The following is an 18,677-nucleotide window of genomic DNA, read 5'->3' on the forward strand; positions in this document are numbered from 1 at the left end:
CTCCGGTATGATATATCCATCTGTGGGGTTATTAATCGAAAGTTGGATTGCACATAAACCGAGGGGTTGGGGAATTATGCCATCGCTTATAAAGTGGGAAATCAGCCTCTCTGTTTACGGATGGTGGTGAGAGGAGAAATTAGTGTTGTTTAAATTAACCTCCCTCTGTAATGCTAGTCACTGGTGCAATGTAGGAAACACAGCGATTTGTGTACAGCAAACTCCAACAAATAGCAATGTGACAATATAATCTGTTTTGGTAATGTTATTGTAATAAATATCGGCCAGAAGACCAGGAATAATTCCCCTGCTCTTCAAATTAGTGTCTTGGGATCCTTTACCAGTGAGAGCAGATGAAGTCTCATCTGAAAGACAGGATCTCCAACAGTGCAGCTCTCCCTCAGTACCAACACTGGTGAGTCAACCTTGACTTTTGCGCTCAAGTTCTGGATTGGAACTTGAACCCATAACATTCCGAGTCAAGAGGCACAAATGCTACCAACTGAGCCACACCTTTCACCTATATCTATCTGAACAGATAACAAAGTTCATTGCCTAACTCATCACAATCTAGCACTTCCTCAATTCTGCATTGGTGATTCCGTTTATGTTTTTTGCTGACATTCTGGTTCAGGGCTTGATTCTTAACATAAACAGTCTTGCAATTATTCTTCTCCATGCTGGTTAATTTAATAGCTTTGTGTTTTGCCCCTTGCAATTCAGCAAGCCTTCCTTTCTCAGATGAAGGATTCGACCTGAACTAGATTGCAGAAAGTGAAAATAAGAGAAAGTCAATTATAACAGGTGTATGGAACAAATTGCCAGTGCACGTGGATGAACAGGAAACTTTAAAGTTACAGAACAGAAATGTAATAGACAAAAATGTTAGTCCAAAGCCAACTCTTGCCTTTCCAGGTGATTACTTCTATTGTTTATAATTCTTAATAACAATGATATCTTTCAGATGTCAGAAACATATCCATTTCATCTTTGAACCATTTCCTGTATATTAAAGAATGGTCATGATGTTCCAGTGAGGTGGCTACGCTGAAGGCATTGGCGGGGGTGGGGGGGTACATTCCAGCTTTGCTGCCCATTTTTTAAAATGTCTCCTCATTTTCATTTCTAAAGTCAAAATTACTCTCAGATTCTCAGTCTTTTTTTTACCTTTGGTGAAGTTCAAAGGAAGAGGCACATTTGAAGTGTCTGTATTAATCAGAAGCTTTTTTCCACTGGTAATAACAGTCAGCTCTTCAAATCCAAGACAAGTTCCCCATATTGGGAAGTGAGTCCCATCATTGTTGGCCTATTGAAATCAGAAAATTTGCACTTAATACCCAAGTTTGAAAGAAACAATGCTCCCAACTACCAGCACAACCAGTGCTTTGTATTTCATTACATCTTGCCTAAGTTGTGTTGACAGATCAGTCTACGGTTTTGTGGTACAGGTCCATTGCATTTAACAAACAAAATGATGCTGTCACGCCAAGCTATTCCTATTTAGGCAGGTCACTTCCATCCGATCCCTTCCACTGTTTTTAACTTCCGTCACATTGTTGAATATAAACAATGTTACAGTCCTCATATGATAAGGATAAGTCCCTGATGCAACAGTCTTTTTCACTTGGTATTGTATCTGATGGTAATTTTAAAGTTTATTTATTAGTGTCACAAGTAGGCTTACATCAACACTGCAATGAATGTACTGTGAAAATCCCCTAGTCGCCACACTCCGGCGCCTGTTCAGGTTCATTGAGGGAGAATTTAACTTGAAGTTTATTTATTACTTTCACAATTAGGCTTACATTAACACTGTAATGAAGTCACTGTGAAAATCCCCACAGTCCGCATCTGTTCAGATACATCGAGGGAGAACTTAGCATGGCCAATGCACCTAATCAGCATGGCTTTCGCACTGTGGGAGGAAACCAGAGCACCCAGAGAAAACTCACGCAGGCACGGGAGAACGTGCAAACTCCACATAGGCAGTGACCCAAGCCGGGAATCAAACCCGGGTCCCTGGCACTGTGAGGCAGCAGTGCTAGACTATAGCTGATGGCAGCAATTTATGTTAAAGTTTAGATGCACTCTGCATGATGAATATACCTGATAAGTGCATTGTGGAAAGATCACTTGTCTAAAATGTCACAGCTCGCATCCTCACTCACATTTAAACACTGGGTTCCCTTGTCTGCCAAGCTATACTGGATCCCAAGTTGCTGCCAAAGCTCACCATGGCCTCACTACATCCTGGCCTTTGGGATTTCTTCCCAACTTCCTTCATCATATGCTCACCCCACCCCCAGCATGAATTCAAAATAGTCCACATTCAATCAGGCACACCAATTCTCCGCCTAAAACTAACTACACAGTTCACTCTGTTGAGCCGGCCAGTTCTCTCTCTATTTTCAAAAACCTGCTCAAAGACTATAAACAATGCAGTTACTGACAATGAACAATCAGCACAGTATTTATGTGCCTAAACTGGTTTTGATTGTGGTAACTGCAAATGGAAAGAATTGTCGTGAATTTAAAAATGGTGGAAGCGCATGTTTATTAATGGCACTGACTTTGTAAATGGTGAGGATTGTATTTGAAGCTGTGAATGGCATAAGTAGTTGGAGTTTGATCAAAGTGTAGCAAAGGCTGCTGTTCCTCAGGGTAGTGTCCTAGATCCAATCTTCTTCAACTACTTCATCAATGACCTTCCCTCCATCTCAAGGTCAGAGGTGGGGATGTTCACTGATTATTGCAAAACATTCAGCATCATTCATTGACTCCTCAAATACTGAGGCAGTCCATGTCTAAATGCAGCAAGACCTGAACAATATCCAGACTTTGACTGACAAGTGGAAAGTAACATTTGCCCCACATGGGGGTCAGGCAATGACCATCTCCAATAGGAAAGAATCTAACCATCACCCATTGACATTCATTGGCATTACTGTCACTGTATACCCTACTATCAATATTCTGGGGTGGGTCACCACTGACCACAAACTGAACTGGGCTAGCCATTAAACACGGTGGCTACAAGAGCAGGTCGGAACCTAGGAAAATTTTGAAGCATTGTGAACTGTGAGGACTATAAAAAAGTTTCAAATATTTATCAATTTGCAAATAGAATCCATCATGGTTTCCAATAATTCCACACTTCTCTACATTTGACGTTTATATTCACAATCTCTTGCAATCATTTACAGTCCACTTGATGCTTAACCATAATTTTTATGTCTGTAAATACTGATATTGCACCACCTGTAAACACACAATGGAATAAACACCCAAAAGCATGATCCCTCAGTCCAAACAAAATCCCGCAACAAACAATTTTGTTTTCTGTTCTTCAACCAAAATCCAGCCATACTCTTTCCCTTTACAAATGCATGTTGTAATTATAGCAAAAGAATTACAATGCACAAACTTATGAAATGCCTTTTGAAAATCCATACATGTAATATTTCTCAAGACTGTGATAAAGATAGACAGCATGTAATATAAGGTCTTCCTTGTTAAGCTCTTGAACACATAAACTCCGTGCAGTTACCTGAAGTGCAAGTTTATAAAACAATGCTGCATTCTTTGAAAATTGAGATGTTTTAAGGTTTGCTCCACCGCCTGGGAGAAGCAGCCTGAAAATAATCAGAGATGACACTATCAATTCAAAACATTATTTTATTATAACAATGAGGAAGAATTATGTTGAACTGGCTCAACCTACATGAAGAAATTTGATGCAATCTTCCCCAATCTACCTGTCAAAGACACACCTGTCCCTTAAAGCACTGTTAGGGATGAGCATTCACAGTTCTCATGGAGGTCAAATCCTGTCTTCACATTCATGCCGATCTTCATCGTGTTATATGGCACTACCACCATAATAAATGGAATAGATTAAAAGGGATCTAACTGCTCATCCATAAGGCACAGTGGACCATCATCAGCAGAATTACCAAACTTTCAATAATGCACTGTAAAAGTGAAAAATCAAGACTGCCGCAATTTAATAAACCACTTACCCATTTATAGAATAAAATAGTTTTTGGTACTGATCTTCAGTTAGGCTAATGCTGTAGGAGAAGAAAATTATCCACATTAGATTAACTTTATTACATTTCAAAATGTATAACACAATTCCACTTCAGTAAAATAAAACTTGATTTCAGTTCTGGAGGATGACAGGTTTAAGAATTAAATATTATATAAATATAACTAAAACTGATAATATTGGTTATCTAATAAATAGTTTATCAGCACTTTATAATTAGTTATACATTCGGAGTACTAAAAAACCCAAAGCAGCCACAAACCTGATCACAACTTATCTCTTTTTGTTAAATAGTTTGAAAACTAAACAAAATAATTTATGCTGTTGAACTTCATCATAAAGAGCCTTGGCTCCTATCAGTGATTTTGACACTTTAACCTGACCCACTGAGCAAGATTCCAACTCTTTGCCCCCCACATTGGCTCCATTATTACCCATCCTCTAACCCTGCTGAACTTGGAAAACAAAAATGTCACTTCCAAAATGATCATGGCTCTTGGGTAACTCAGTTCTGGGAAAAGCTCATCTTATTGGCTCAAAGCTGTCATTAGCCAATGACAGTGCTAACTGAATTGACAAGCTTTTATCACATTGACAAGTGGTGCAAGCTAATCACAATCAGGTAACAACAGATTTTGCAAGGACGTTGGAATGTTTTTAAGTTTCTTATCCTTAGCTGCCCTTTGCGAAGGTGGTGTTGTGGTGCTTTCTTGACTCACTGCAGTCCATGTGGTAAATGTACTCCTTCAGTCCTGTTAGGGAGGGAACTCCAAGATGCTGATACAGCAACAATGAAGAAACTGTGATATATTTCCAAGTCAGAGTGGTGTGAGACATCAAAGGAAACTTGCAGGAGTGCATTCTGCTCTTGTTCTGGGTACAGGTCTTGGGCTTGGAAGATTTTTTTTAATTCATTCATGGGACATGGGCGTTGCTGGCTGGCCAGCATTTATTGCCCATCCCTAATTGTCCTTGGAAGGCAGTTGAGAGTCAGCCACATTGCTGTGGCTCTGGAGTCACATGTAGGCCAGACCAGATAAGGACGGCAGATTTCCTTCCCTAAAGGACATTAGTGAACCAGATGGGACAAAGAGTTGCTGAAGTGCATCTTGTAGGTGGTCACTGCTGCCGTGATACGCTGGTGGTGGAGAAGTGAAGGTTTAAGTGCTGGATGAGGTACCAATGAAGTGAGCTGGATGATGTTGAATCTGTTGAGTGTTGTTGGAACCGCATTCAGCTCGGCAAGTGGAGAGTGTTCTATCACACTCCTAAATGGAGTGGTTATTGCCTGACATTTGTGTTGTTCAAATGTTACTTGCCACGTATTAGCACAAACCTGAAAAAACAGTGGGGTAAATGTTCTGGTTCCACCTACAAGAGGAAAAATTGCTGGTGGGATGGAAAATTTAACGGACCATTTAACGGTCCACTGACCTCGGGCTGGAATTTCCGGTCTTGGGGCGACCGGAAAATTCTGCCCAGTGGGACAGGTTTACAAAACTGAATGCTGAGGAGCACAAAGTTTAAAAAAAATTCAGAATCTGTGGTCTGCACCAACTCCAATTTAGGCATGACAGCTAGTTAAAGAAAATCAATTAAATGAAGATTCACTGGAAGAAGGTGAAAGATAATTAAAATTTAGAGGGCTTTAAACTGAATAGTCGGTGGGGGGGAGGGGGAAGAGTTTGCATGAGGATAAATTTGGAAAGTTAACAAGGACAGAGCAATAGTCCAGGGCAGTGATATGGGGAATAATAACCAGAATGTGACAGGAAAGGGCAGAGCATAAAAACAGAAGAACGCATCAGCAAATAGGGTAAGAGTAGGGAAAAAGACAGAATGAAATTTTCTTTTTCTGAATGCATGCAGAATTCACAACAAGATGGATCAATTGATAAGACAAACTGAAATAATTTGTTATGATATGATAACTATTGCAGAGACATAGTTGTAAGGTGACCAAGACTGGGAACTGAATATTCAAGGTCATGGGACATTTTAGAATAATAGGAAAAACAAAAAGGTTCGCAGTTCTGCTTTTAAAGGATGAGATCAGTGTAGTAGTGAGATATTGGCTGGAATTTTCCAGCTGCTCACACCGGTGGGATCTTCTGGTCCTGCCGACAGCGCACCCCCACTGTGGTTTCCCGGTGGCGTGAGGTGGCGTCAATGGGGAACCCCATTAGAGTGGCGGGACCAGAAAATCCTGCCACTGGCAAATGGCGCACCACCTTCTCCTGCGAGAAATATGCTGCCGGGAGGCCAGGGAATCCGCCCCTCCCACCCTCTGTGATCTAGGCTCGGAAGATCAAGATATACAATCAGTCTGAGTGGAAATCAGAAATAGCAAGGGAAAGAAGGCACTGGTGGGAGAAGTTTACAGGGCCCCTAGCAGAAATAATGGGGGCTGGAAAGACAGGTACTACAAAAATTGTGGATTGAACAAATCAAATTGGCAACAGTAACCTCAAGGACAAGTTCATAGAATATATTTGGAACAGTTTCTTAGAACAACCTTTGTGCTCCATTTTAGACCTGGTAATGTGTTATTAGTTATTTGTTACTTCACAGTAAAGAATGTCTGAGCTAAGACTGATCAGAACATGGCAAAATTTCACACTCACTTCGAGAGTGAAAAACTTGGGTCTGAAAGTGGCATCTTAAAACTTAAATATAGGCAATTACAAAGGTATGAAACAGCGTTGGCCGAAGTGGACTGAGAAAATAGATCCAAAAGCAAGATGATAGAGAAGCAATGGCAGACATTTAAGGAAATATTTCATAACTCTCAACAAAGATATATTCTTTGAAAGAAAGACTACCATCTGGAAGTTAGGAACGATATATAATTGAAAAAGACACACAATGTTGTGAAAATTAGTGGTACGTCAGAATGTTGGAAAAACTTTAGAAACCAGCAAAAGATGACTTATCACAGATGAAACTAGCAAGAAATATAAAAACTGACAGTAAGAACTTCCACAAGTATATAAAAAGGGAAAAGACCTCAATGTCTATTATAGCTTGCCCTATAATTTTTTTTTAAGTACCTATTTATGAAGCCCATTCAAATGACCACCAAGTACTTAATCCCTTATCAAAATAAACCGATTTATATTCATAACCACTCAAAAGACAGGTAATCCTTTAAACCACAGGATATTATTCAAATTGTTAAACATGGAGACCTCAGGTCTGACTTTACTACCAAAGTTGCTGCTGTGCAAAAATCAAGGTTCGTGTTGAGGGCAGAAATTAATGTTGGTGATGGGGGTCTTGCCCACCAGCTGGAGAACTGGTGAGAGCTCCGCACTGCCTCCATTGGTAGAGGCCTGCTGGAATTAAGTGCTCATAACTGGCCAGCAGTAAGCTTGCCGCAGGATTTAAAAACTTACAGGTAGAAATAATGTCACAGGATGACAGCTCTCCATTGCCCATCAGTGCCATTGGCAATGCACCCACCAAAGGCCTCGGATCAACAACAAACTCAGGCCACAAGTGAAGGAGGGTAGGTTGGTGGCGCTGCTGGTTGGTGAGGCTGAGAGTTGGTAATGGAAGTCATAAGAGAGGACAGATCGTCCATGAGCCTTTCTGCCTCAGACTTAATCAGGCAGAGGAGGGAATGCAATGGGGTCTCCTGTTCCTTCCCCACCCACTAATTAAATGCCCCTCATCTTCAAACTTGCCACCGGAAGTGCACTAAATTCCACACTGTGTTCGTAGTGCACAGGGTAGTCCAGACCTACCTTATGGGTACGACTCTTGCTCCAGCAGATTCGATATATTTTACATATGATGCTGCAATGTAGCTTTTGCCAAGTTTATCGAAACTATATGATGCTTCCTGAGCCAGAATGCCTAAAACCAAGAAAATAGTTCAAACTCAGTAAACATTAAGTAAACAAACAGCATAACAGCAAAATATTGTGGATGTTGGATATCTGAAATAAGAATAGAAAATGCCGGAAATACTCAGCATGTGAAGAGAGGAAAAAATTAATATTCCGGGTCAATGACTCTTTGAATCATAGATTCCAATGCAGGTTAGTTCATACCAACTGTTATCAATTTAACAAGAAAGGAGGCACTTCTGGTCCTGGTTCTTGGGAATGAGTTGGGCCAAGTATATCAAGGGTCAGTAGGGGAACATTTAGGGGACAACGGTCAGGGTAGCATAAGGTTTAGGCTAAGTATGGAAAAGGACAAGGGACAATCCAGAGTAAGAATAATCAATTGGGGGAGTCAACTTCATTGGGGTGAGAATGGATCTGGCCATCAAAGTGAAACAACAGTTGACTTTGTTACCACCAGGTGAGGAGTAGTCAAATGGTTCCTCTCTTTTTGTTTCACCACAACAGCGATTTTATTTAAAACTGTTATACTTGTCAATTCAGTGTGTAATTAACTGCGATTATAAAGAATTAGGGTTTCTTCAGTTTAAAAAATTGTTTACACTAAAAAGTGACTCAGGTAAAATATTAATAATATGTCCTGACTTCTGCAACACATACATGCACACACATATACTAGGACACCACACACACAAATACAGATTACAGACTTGGGAGGATTGGCTTGGCCAAATTAGCATTCATAACAAACAAAAGCTCACAGTCCAACGTTTGCTAGCTGCAAATAGGATCTGATGGCCTTGATGCTTCCAATTTCAAGATGGATATGACTGAATTGATATTTCCTCTGGAGATGCAGCTGTAGAATTGGTTTCTTTCTTTTAAGAAATCATTGTCTACTACAGAATGGAGTCACAGTCATAAAAGTCAGATCTGATTTGGAGGGAGAAGTGGAAAGGAGGTTTTCCTTCAGTAAACTGTTGCTGATATTGTCAAAGCACCTGTTTAAAAAACACACCAGACACTTGACTGATCACATGCCTTTACTCTACAGCTGACGGAAATTCAAACAATAATTGTACAGTCCCAATTATAATTCAAATAGCTCATAGGATCATAGAGACCCTACAGTGCAGAAGGAGGCCATTTGGCCCATCGAGCCTGTGCCGACAACAATCCCACCAAGGCCCTATCCCCATAACTCCACGCATTTACCCTGATACCAAGGGGTAATTTACCACAGCCAATCAACCTAACCCACACATCTTTGGACTGTGTAAGGTAACCTATCACCAGGCAATCACCAGGCAAGACTGTTCTCTTCCTGTTGGGGAGCACTTCAGCGGTCACGGGCATTTGGCCTCTGATATTCGGGTAAGCATTCTCCAAGGCGGCCTTCACAACACACGACAGCGCAGAGTCGCTGAGCAGAGACTGATAGCCAGGTTCCGCACACAAGAGGACGGCCTCAACCGGGATCTTGGGTTCACGTCACACTATCTGTAACCTCCACAACTTGCCTGGACTTGCAAAGTCTCACTGGCTGTCCTGTCTGGAGACAATACACATCTCTTTAACCTGTGCTAATGCTCCTTCCACTCACATTGTCAGTACCTTTAAGACTTGATTAGCTGTAAAGACTCGCATTCCACTCATTATTCATTATTCTGTAAATTGAGTTTGTGTCTTTAGATGCCCTGTTTGCTGTTTATGAGCAGATCTCCCACTCACCTGACGAAGGAGCAGCGCTCCGAAAGCTAGTGACATTTGCTACCAAATAAACCTGTTGGACTTTAACCTGGTGTTGTTAGACTCCTTACGAAGGAAACCTACACAGACACAGAGAACGTGGAAAATCCGCACATTCATCCGAAGCCAGAATTGAACCCCAGCCCCTGCACTGTGAGGCAGCAGTGCTAACCACTGTGCCACCATGCCACCTGCCTCTGGAGAGCTATCCTTTAAAAATACAAGAAGGTTTTTTTTCCCCAAACAATTAACCTTCGAATGGTCCATCTTCAGCTGTTGAATACTAGATGGCTGTCTAAGCTGCTTTTCAAAAGTCAAGAAGAGGGTTGTTTACAATTCCCAGGGGATATCATTGTTTATAATGAGATTTGTAGACTGGCCGTCTTGGTGAAAATTAAATCCAGCCATCTTGCTGACGGTTGAAATTGATTTAGTCTGTTTCAAAAATCTATCTTTTTATAAGTCTAATTCCAGTTTCTAGCTAATGAATTAAAAATCAATATTTGACATAAGCACATCTTCATAATAACTTGTCCTTCTTTCACTTGAGTACACTGCATTCATTGCTCACATTGCAGTCTCCAACACCTTCATTCACTCACGTAAACTTGACACTGAACTTTAGTTGTTTGTCATTTTCATTCCTCACCTTGTTCCCACGCTCACATTTCTGTCCTTCGCCTGCTGTAATGTTAAACTCAGCACAAGCTCAAAGAACAGCAGCTCATCTTCCAATCAGGCTCTTAACAGCCTTTCTCTGGACTCAGTTCAACAGTTTCAGATTTTTCAACTCTCTGGGGGCAGCGCAGCAGACAGGGAGACACAAGCGGAGGTTGTGTAACGGACTTCCCGCTGGGCACCACGGCCTCTGCGTGTCTCCGGCTGCCAGATTTCCGGTGTCGTCAGCTCTGCATCACAAATTGGCACAGAGTTGAATAAATTATGTAAGTAGCGATTTGCATTTCATTCGTGGGCCCAGGACTGAAGCCCCCGGGCCCGCTAGTGTCTCCCCGCTGCCAGGAGTGTTTCACTCCAGCGGAGTTTACAACAGCTCCCCACTTGTAGGGACTGGAGGCCCGATAGCGCCGGAGTGAGTGGGGGCCATGAAGGCCCTCCAGGAGGTCGGGGGTAAGGGGGGATATCCTCTGGGCATTGCCAGCTTGGCAGTGTCAGCCTGGCCCCCTGGCACTGCCCAAGAGGCAAAGTGGCACTGCCTGAGGGCACCTTGGCACTGCCCACCAGGCATCGGGGGCACGGGGTCCCACTGCTACTTTGCACTTTGGCAGAGGGAGGCGGTGGGGGGGGGCTGGGGAAGGAGGTAGGGGTGGAGAACAAGGTGGGTCAGAGCGGGGCTGGCCCAGACACATCCAAGAGGCCAACAATTGGATGGTCGCATGGCCAGTGATGCGGGGTCGAGCTGGCCAGCGATCGGGAGGCCAACAGTGCGGGGCTACTGCACATGCGCTATGACAGTTCAGCGCATGCGCAATGGCCCGCTCAGTGCTGTGTTGCTGGCCTCTCCAGTGGTAATAGGCCCCGCCCATAGATTTTTAGTGTAAATCACACTCGGGCTCTCTGCGATGCACAGAGTGTAGGAGATTCATTTGAAAATCCCGCTGAAAAAACCAGCAGGATTTACTCCAGTTTTTACACAAATTCGGCACTTAGAATTTTTTGGGAGAATCCCACCTTTTATGTGCTAGTTTGAATCTTGTTTTTCATTTTTGTGCTTTCAGAGAGAGCGGTTTATTATTTCGTCATTACACTCACTACAGACAAATGTTTTGTTCCTTTACTTACAAACATTGCCTCTCCCTTTGCCTTTTGTTCCATGACTTTTTTTCATTTGATCTCTCCTGCCTTCTACCCTAACCCAGACTTTCCCTTTTGTTCTTCCTCCTCCTTCCATTCCCCTCAGTGGCATAAACCCATCATATTTCTATCTTCCTTCGGTTCTGAAGAGTAATTTTTGAGTCGAAATGTGAATTCTATTTTACTTCCCCATAGAGGCTGTCAGACCTGCTGAGTTAGAGAAATTTCCATTTTTGTCTCCATTCTATCTGCCCTAGTAAGTTTGCATATTTTTCTAATAAGTTTGTATATTTTTAACCTTATTTGTGTGCACAGGATATCAAACACATCTTATGATTTCTACCTTAGTTGTATGCTGCACTAATGTTTTTTTCATTATATTTAGCTTGTTACCATATCCTCGTTACACTTCTTAAATCTCGGTGTTTCCTTTTGATTTCATTTCCAATGGCTCTCTTTTAATTTATCCTAATTACAGGGTCTGAAATCCCATCGTCTTGTGGGTTTTAGAGACACAAACAGTAAATGGCTAACACAGACATCAGGCTGGACGAAGTTAACCAGAGTGACTTCCATCAGTCACATTGCCTAAAGGACGTTTGTTGACACAGTACAGAAAAGATAGGAAGCACGTTTGTGAACAAAACCAGCAGGAAAAGGGAATGTAAGATGATGTACTCAGAAATGGGAGCAGATGTATCAGTTGATGATTGATCATAATTACAATGTAAACTAAAGAATGAATAAAAGATAAACTACCCAAAGTAATGTTTTAATTCATTAACATGATTAATTGGACCAATCTACCTTAAGCATATGACCTCCATATCTCCTGGATAGATTTATAAATATGCAACTTTAATTTTGCACTGGGCACAACCATGAAGATAGAGGCTCATCTGGTGACACAAGTTGTTCATTAGAGCATAAAGATTTAGATATCTCTATGCCTTGTGGACAACCTGGACTAAAGATACCAGACATCGAGTTCAGGACATAATCAGATCACTTGCTCAAGATACAGGAATTGGAGCATTTGAATTGGTCATTTAGCCCCTTAAACATATTCCACCATTCAAATAGATGATGACTGATCTGTATCTTAACTCCATTAACTCTCCTTGGTTCTGTAATTCTTACTACCCTGCCTAATAAAAACCTATCAAACTTTCAGTTGACCTTGCCTCAACAGCATTTTGGGATAGAGTTTTCTATACTTGCACTATCCTTTATGTGAATACCCTCCTGGCATCAGCCCTGAATAGTCTTGTTCTAACCTTGTATAATTTTATAAGTTAGAGCTTGTTCTTGACTCTCCCCCGCAGCTCCATCCTCTAGCTGACCTACCAAATCTTCTTATGATGTGTCGGCCAAGTGGTCATGTGTGAACGTGAACTTCATGTGTGAACGAAGATGATTCATGAGGGTAGGGTAGTGGATGTTGTCTACATGGACTTCAGTAAGGCCTTTGACAAGGTCCCTCATGGCAGACTGGTGCAGAAGGTGAAGTCGCATGGGATCAGAGGTGAGCTGGCAAAGTGGATACAAAACTGACTCGGTCAAAGAAGAGAGGGTAGCAGTGGAAGGGTGCGTTTCATAAGAACATAAGAACATAAGAAATAGGAGCAGGAGTAGGCCATCTGGCCTTTCGAGCCTGCCCTGCCATTCAACAAGATCATGGCTGATCTGAAGCGAACCAGTTCCACTTACCCGCTTGCTCCCCATATCCCCTAATTCCCTTATCGATCAGAAAACGATCTACCCGTGATTTAAACATATTCAACGAGGAAGCCTCCACCACTTCAATGGGGCAGAGAATTCCAGAGATTCACTACCCTCTGAGAGAAGAAGTTCCCCCTCAACTCTGTTCTGAACCCCCCCCCCCCCCTTATTTTGAGGCTGTGCCCTCTAGTTCTGGTTTCCCTTCTAAGTGGAAAGAATCTCTCCACCTCTACCCTATCCAGCCCCTTCATTATCTTATATGTCTCTATAAGATCACCCCTCATCCTTCTAAACTCCAACGAGTACAGACCCAATCTGTTTAATCTCTCCTCATAAGCCACACCCCTCATCTCCGGTATCAACCTGGTGAACCTTCTCTGCACTCCCTCCAAGGCCAATATATCCTTTCGCAAATAAGGGGACCAAAACTGCACACACTACCTCCAGTTGCGGCCTCACCAGTGCCTTGTACAGTTGCAGCAAGACCTCCCTGCTTTTATATTCTATCCCCCTCGCGATAAAGGCCAACATTCCATTCGCCTTCTTGATCACCTGCTGCACCTGCAGACTGAGTTTTTGCGATTCGTGCACAAGGACCCCCAGGCCCCTCTGCACAGTCGCACGATGTAATTTTTCTCCATTTATATAATACTCCAATTTACTATTATTTCTTCCAAAGTGGATAACCTCACATTTGCTAACGTTATATTCCATCTGCCAGATCCTCGCCCACTCGCTCAGCCTATCCAAATCTCTCTGCAGACTTTCCGCGTCCTCCACGCAATTTGCTTTCCCACTCACCTTCGTGTCATCAGCAAACTTGAATACCCTAGATTCAGTCCCCTCCTCCAGATCATCTATGTAAATGGTAAACAATTGAGGCCCCAACACCGATCCCTGCGGCACGCCACTGGTCACCAACTGCCAACCAGAAAAGCACCCATGTATCCCAACTCTCTGCTTCCTGTTAGATAGCCAATCCCCAATCCACGCCAACACCTTACCCCTAACTCCGTGTACCCTAATCTTCTGCAGCAACCTTTTGTGAGGCACCTTATCGAACGCCTTCTGGAAATCTAAAAACACCACATCCACCGGTTCCCCTCTGTCAACCGCACTAGTGACATCTTCATAAAAGTCCAGTAGATTCGTCAAACACGACTTTCCCTTCATGAATCCATGCTGCGTCTGCTTGATCGAACCATTCTTATTCAGGTGCTCTGTTATTTCCTCTTTAATAATGGACTCTAGCATCTTCCCAACTACGGACGTTAAGCTAACCGGCCTGTAGTTACCCGCCTTTTGTCTACTTCCTTCACCGTTTCTGAATGGAGGGCTGTGACAAGTGGTGTTCCTCAGGGATCAGTGCTGGGACCTTTGCTGTTTGTTATATATATATATATAAATGATTTGGAGGAAAATATAACTGGATTGATTAGTAAGTTTGCGGACAACATAAAGGTTGGTGGATTTGCAGATAGCGATGAGGGCGATCAGAGGATACAGCAGGATATAGATCAGTTGGAGACTTGGGCGGAGAGATGGCAGATGGAGTTTAATCCGGACAAATGTGAGGTAATGCATTTTGGAAGGTCTAATACAGATAGGAAATATACAGTAAATGGCAGAACCCTTAAGAGGATTGATAGACAAAGGGATCTGGGTGTACAGGTACACAGGTCACTGAAAGTGGCAATGCAGGTGGAGAAGGTAGTCAAGAAGACATACGGCATGCTTGCCTTCATCGGCCGGGGTATTGAGTTTAAAAATTGGCAAGTCATGTGAAGTTCAACCAAAGTAATGAAGCTACAGAGCCTCCAACGACACTCTATCCGAGTGTCAGCGCTGTCACAGAAAAGGGCGAGAGCTTCACCACCCTCAATATTGCATTAAAGGCAGACTCAGAGTCAAGACTGATACAGGAGCAAAGGCTATCCAGCCAAAGTTTTCAGGAAATAGACCCACATACAGCACCAGATCTCAGCATCCAGACAACCTCGTGGCTTGTGGTAGGCAGATAGAAAAACCACGCCGAACATGTAGCAACCCCCCACTGTGTACAGGGAAATTTCAAATTCCACATAGTTGACCAGAACATAAAAGCCACTACTAGGGCTTCACGACAGCATTGCATTGGTGCTCATTCAACTTTGTCCAGAAACACAGTCTCTACAATTCCAAGAGATGACAGCATATAACCTCTTCAACTGTGACACCATAGGTAAGCTACCAGTTGTATACCATCTGAGTCTAGATGATTCAATTACAACCTTAGTGTCGTCCACAAATGTAACAAGGAGCTGTACTTGGCTGATGTCCTCCCAGGGCCTTCTTACCCACCACAAACCAAGCAGATTGTAAGGAAGATTTAGACATTATGGCAATAGAGGTGGTGTCCTTTCGTCAAATTCAAGAACTCAAACAGGCCTTCGAGGCGGACATCACATGCAGACAACTGCATGACATCATCATGAATCTTCAATGGAGCTTCCCCATGAGCTCCACACATTATTCGCCATTGGAGATGAACTGACTATACTGCATTGCCAATGATTAGTCATCCCTACTGTCCTCCAGAGGTACTACATATAACAACATCACCAAAATCACCCCAGGCTGGGATCACTCCAAGGAATCACTGTACTGGCCCTCCATGTATGCAGACATGGAAAGGGAAATCTCCAGAAACGCACTGTGCAATGCATTCAAGCTGCATCAAGCAAAGGAGCCACTGCATTTACATGAGGTCCCAGACCTCTCATGGTCATTGACAGCAGTTGACATCTTCGAGTGGAGTGGCAAACAACAATTTGTCTTAGTTGATTCATAGTCCCAATGGTATGACAAGCAACACAGTAATCATCAAACATAAGAGACACTTCACCACACATGACGTCTCTCAGAGACTCATGACTACAAACGCTCACCAATTTGTCTCCACTGAATCTCCCAACTTTGCACACAGAAGGGTCTTTGAGCATATCATGAGCAGCCTCCTTTGTCCATAGTCAAACAACCTGGCGAAACGGGTGGTACGCTCAGTTATCTAGAGAAATGTGCATGGGATTGCACAGACTATACTGCACCCCTCAGCTTGCAAAACCTACCACAACAGAGCCTGCCCTCATCAGTATAACAACTCTTTTCCAGACACACTAGGACTACGATTCCTACTGCTAGAGTTCTGCTACAGCCCAAACTTGAAGCCAACATGGATGATACCCTCCTGCAATGCATATTGAGAAGCAAAATGTACTATGATCAAGATACTCATAGACTCGGCCCTCTGACACCAGGTCAAATGGTCAGGATTCAGACCACATGACCAGTTGACAATAGTGCATAGCACTATTCACCATCACGTTCTGAAGGTATATCAGCACTAACAGATACCACAGCACTTCAGTCATCTGGCCTATGGCACCAGCCCCCTGCACTAGTGGACATGCAGACTCTAATTGAGGTCAATGCAGCGAATCCTACCCCTGACGAACACACAGATGAAATGTCCCGTGTTGCTACCATAGAAATCATAGAAATCATAGAAACCCTACAGTACAGAAAGAGGCCATTCGGCCCATCGAGTCTGCACCGACCACAATCCCACTCAGGCTCTACCCCCATATCCCTACATATTTTACCCACTAATCCCTCTAATCTATGCATCCCAGGACACTAAGGGGCAATTTTAACATGGCCAATCAACCTAACCCGCACATCTTTGGACTGTGGGAGGAAATCGGAGCACCCGGAGGAAACCCACGCAGACACGAGGAGAATGTACAAACTCCACACAGACAGTGACCCAAGCCGGGAATCGAACCCAGGTCCCTGGAGCTGTGAAGCAGCAGTGCTAACCACTGTGCTACCGTGCCGCCCCAGTGAGGACGCTGGCCACAGAAAGATCATAACACCACCAATCAGTGTAATCACATGCTCAGGGTGCCTGAGCAGGCCAAACACAAGATTCCAGGACTTTATTACCACTTGACCTAGGACTGACTTTTGAATTTCAGTTTTCTTCCCAACAAAAAAGGGGTGGAGAAGGAGATGTGTTGGGCTGTGCACCTGTTGATACAGCTCAGTGCCTCAATATTTATGTAAATAATTATGCATTGTTAGTTTGTATAACTACATGTCACAAAATGGTCTGTACATAGTTTCCTATTGTGCCCACTGTTATATCTCATTCCACCAAGTGCTCCGATAAAATGAGGAAGCGATAGACTGTGGTCATGTGAAAACATGATGATGCGGCTATATAAGAGGTCACATGGCAGGAACACGGGGGTTATCCCAGAGACACGGACAGAGCACAAGTGTTGAAGTAGTGGTGGAGCTAAGGAATATTTGTTGAAAGTGCTTGTTGTCAGTGATTCTTTTAAACATTTGAAATACTTATTTTTTTAAATAGCTTTCTAGAAGGTACATAAAAACAATATGTGAAGGGAATTCACAGGCTTTCAACATTCTCGGTAAACAGCAACGACAAATTGTCACACAATTCAAGAAACAAATGACAAAATAAATCTTGACACATGTGTAATTCGAGACAAACTATTCCTGCTGAATTCAGCTTAGACTGCCTAAAGAACATCTCGGTGATATTATCAAATTTTGCTTATGCAAAATGCAACAAAATTCTGCACCTTTTACAGGCCATAGCAATGGGCATTACACTGCATTGATACTAAGCTCTGTGCCAATAGAGCTATAATAAAAAGTGGATAATAGTAAAGTGTTCCTTGATGTGGCTACTCCTCCGCAGACAATGACAGGTTGACGGGGTACACCATGAACAGGACATCAGGCCGAGCTGGAACCGAGAGATGGCTTGGCCTCACATTATCAAAGCCCACGAAGCTGAATGTCCTCGGAAGCAAGGCTCAATTCAAGGCATCTTTTTGGCAAACCAAATAAACTAAATCAAATAAACTGAGGGACAAAGTAAAAAGGGTGGCCCCTTGAAAAGAGGGGAAACCGCCCAGAGCAAAATAAACCAAAGTGTAAAGGAAACTTAAAAAATCAAATCAAAACGTGATTAAAGGGGTCAACAATATACACTAGCCCTTGCGGGGCCCAATGGGTATGGAAGGCCTCGATGGTGCCCATGGACTCCGCATCTTGTCCCTGTCCAGGGACACCCGGCCATGAAAGTAGCCACTGCAGAGGCAGACAGTCGGGTCGGACGACCCGATCGGTTGCCCGCTGCCTGAACCTGTTTATGGCGAGTCTGGCCAGGCCCAGGAACAAGTTCACGAGGAGGTCCTCCACCTTCCCCGCCGCTCTCCACATCAGGTGCCCGTAGATCAGGAGTGTGGGACTTGAAGTGCAAAAGGAACATCAATAAAAGGTTTTTCAGGTAATAAATAAAGGAATGCAGTCTAAAACATTGAACTTAAACATGGTCCACAGACGCTACAAGACTGCAAAAAGAGCAGGTTTCTTGGAAACCCATGAACCGGTACAATTTACTGTTGTATGGTACTACTGTG

At 43.0% G+C, this 18,677-nt stretch overlaps 1 protein-coding gene across 1 annotated transcript in view; it reads right to left on the reverse strand.

Moving 5' to 3' along the window:
- The window catches only part of LOC144495778 (gamma-glutamyl hydrolase-like), a 34,232-nt gene that overhangs the window by 12,265 nt on the left and 3,290 nt on the right, over positions 1–18,677 (reverse strand). Inside the window, exons 2-5 of the mRNA XM_078216253.1 lie at positions 7,795–7,906; positions 4,020–4,070; positions 3,548–3,632; positions 1,168–1,306 (exon numbers count right to left, since the gene is read on the reverse strand). Of these exons, the coding sequence (XP_078072379.1) occupies positions 1,168–1,306; positions 3,548–3,632; positions 4,020–4,070; positions 7,795–7,906 (387 nt within the window). The remainder of the gene's footprint in view (positions 1–1,167; positions 1,307–3,547; positions 3,633–4,019; positions 4,071–7,794; positions 7,907–18,677) is intronic.

Source organism: Mustelus asterias, chromosome 7 (assembly GCF_964213995.1).
Source record: "Mustelus asterias chromosome 7, sMusAst1.hap1.1, whole genome shotgun sequence".
Classification (NCBI taxonomy): Eukaryota; Metazoa; Chordata; class Chondrichthyes; order Carcharhiniformes; family Triakidae; genus Mustelus; species Mustelus asterias.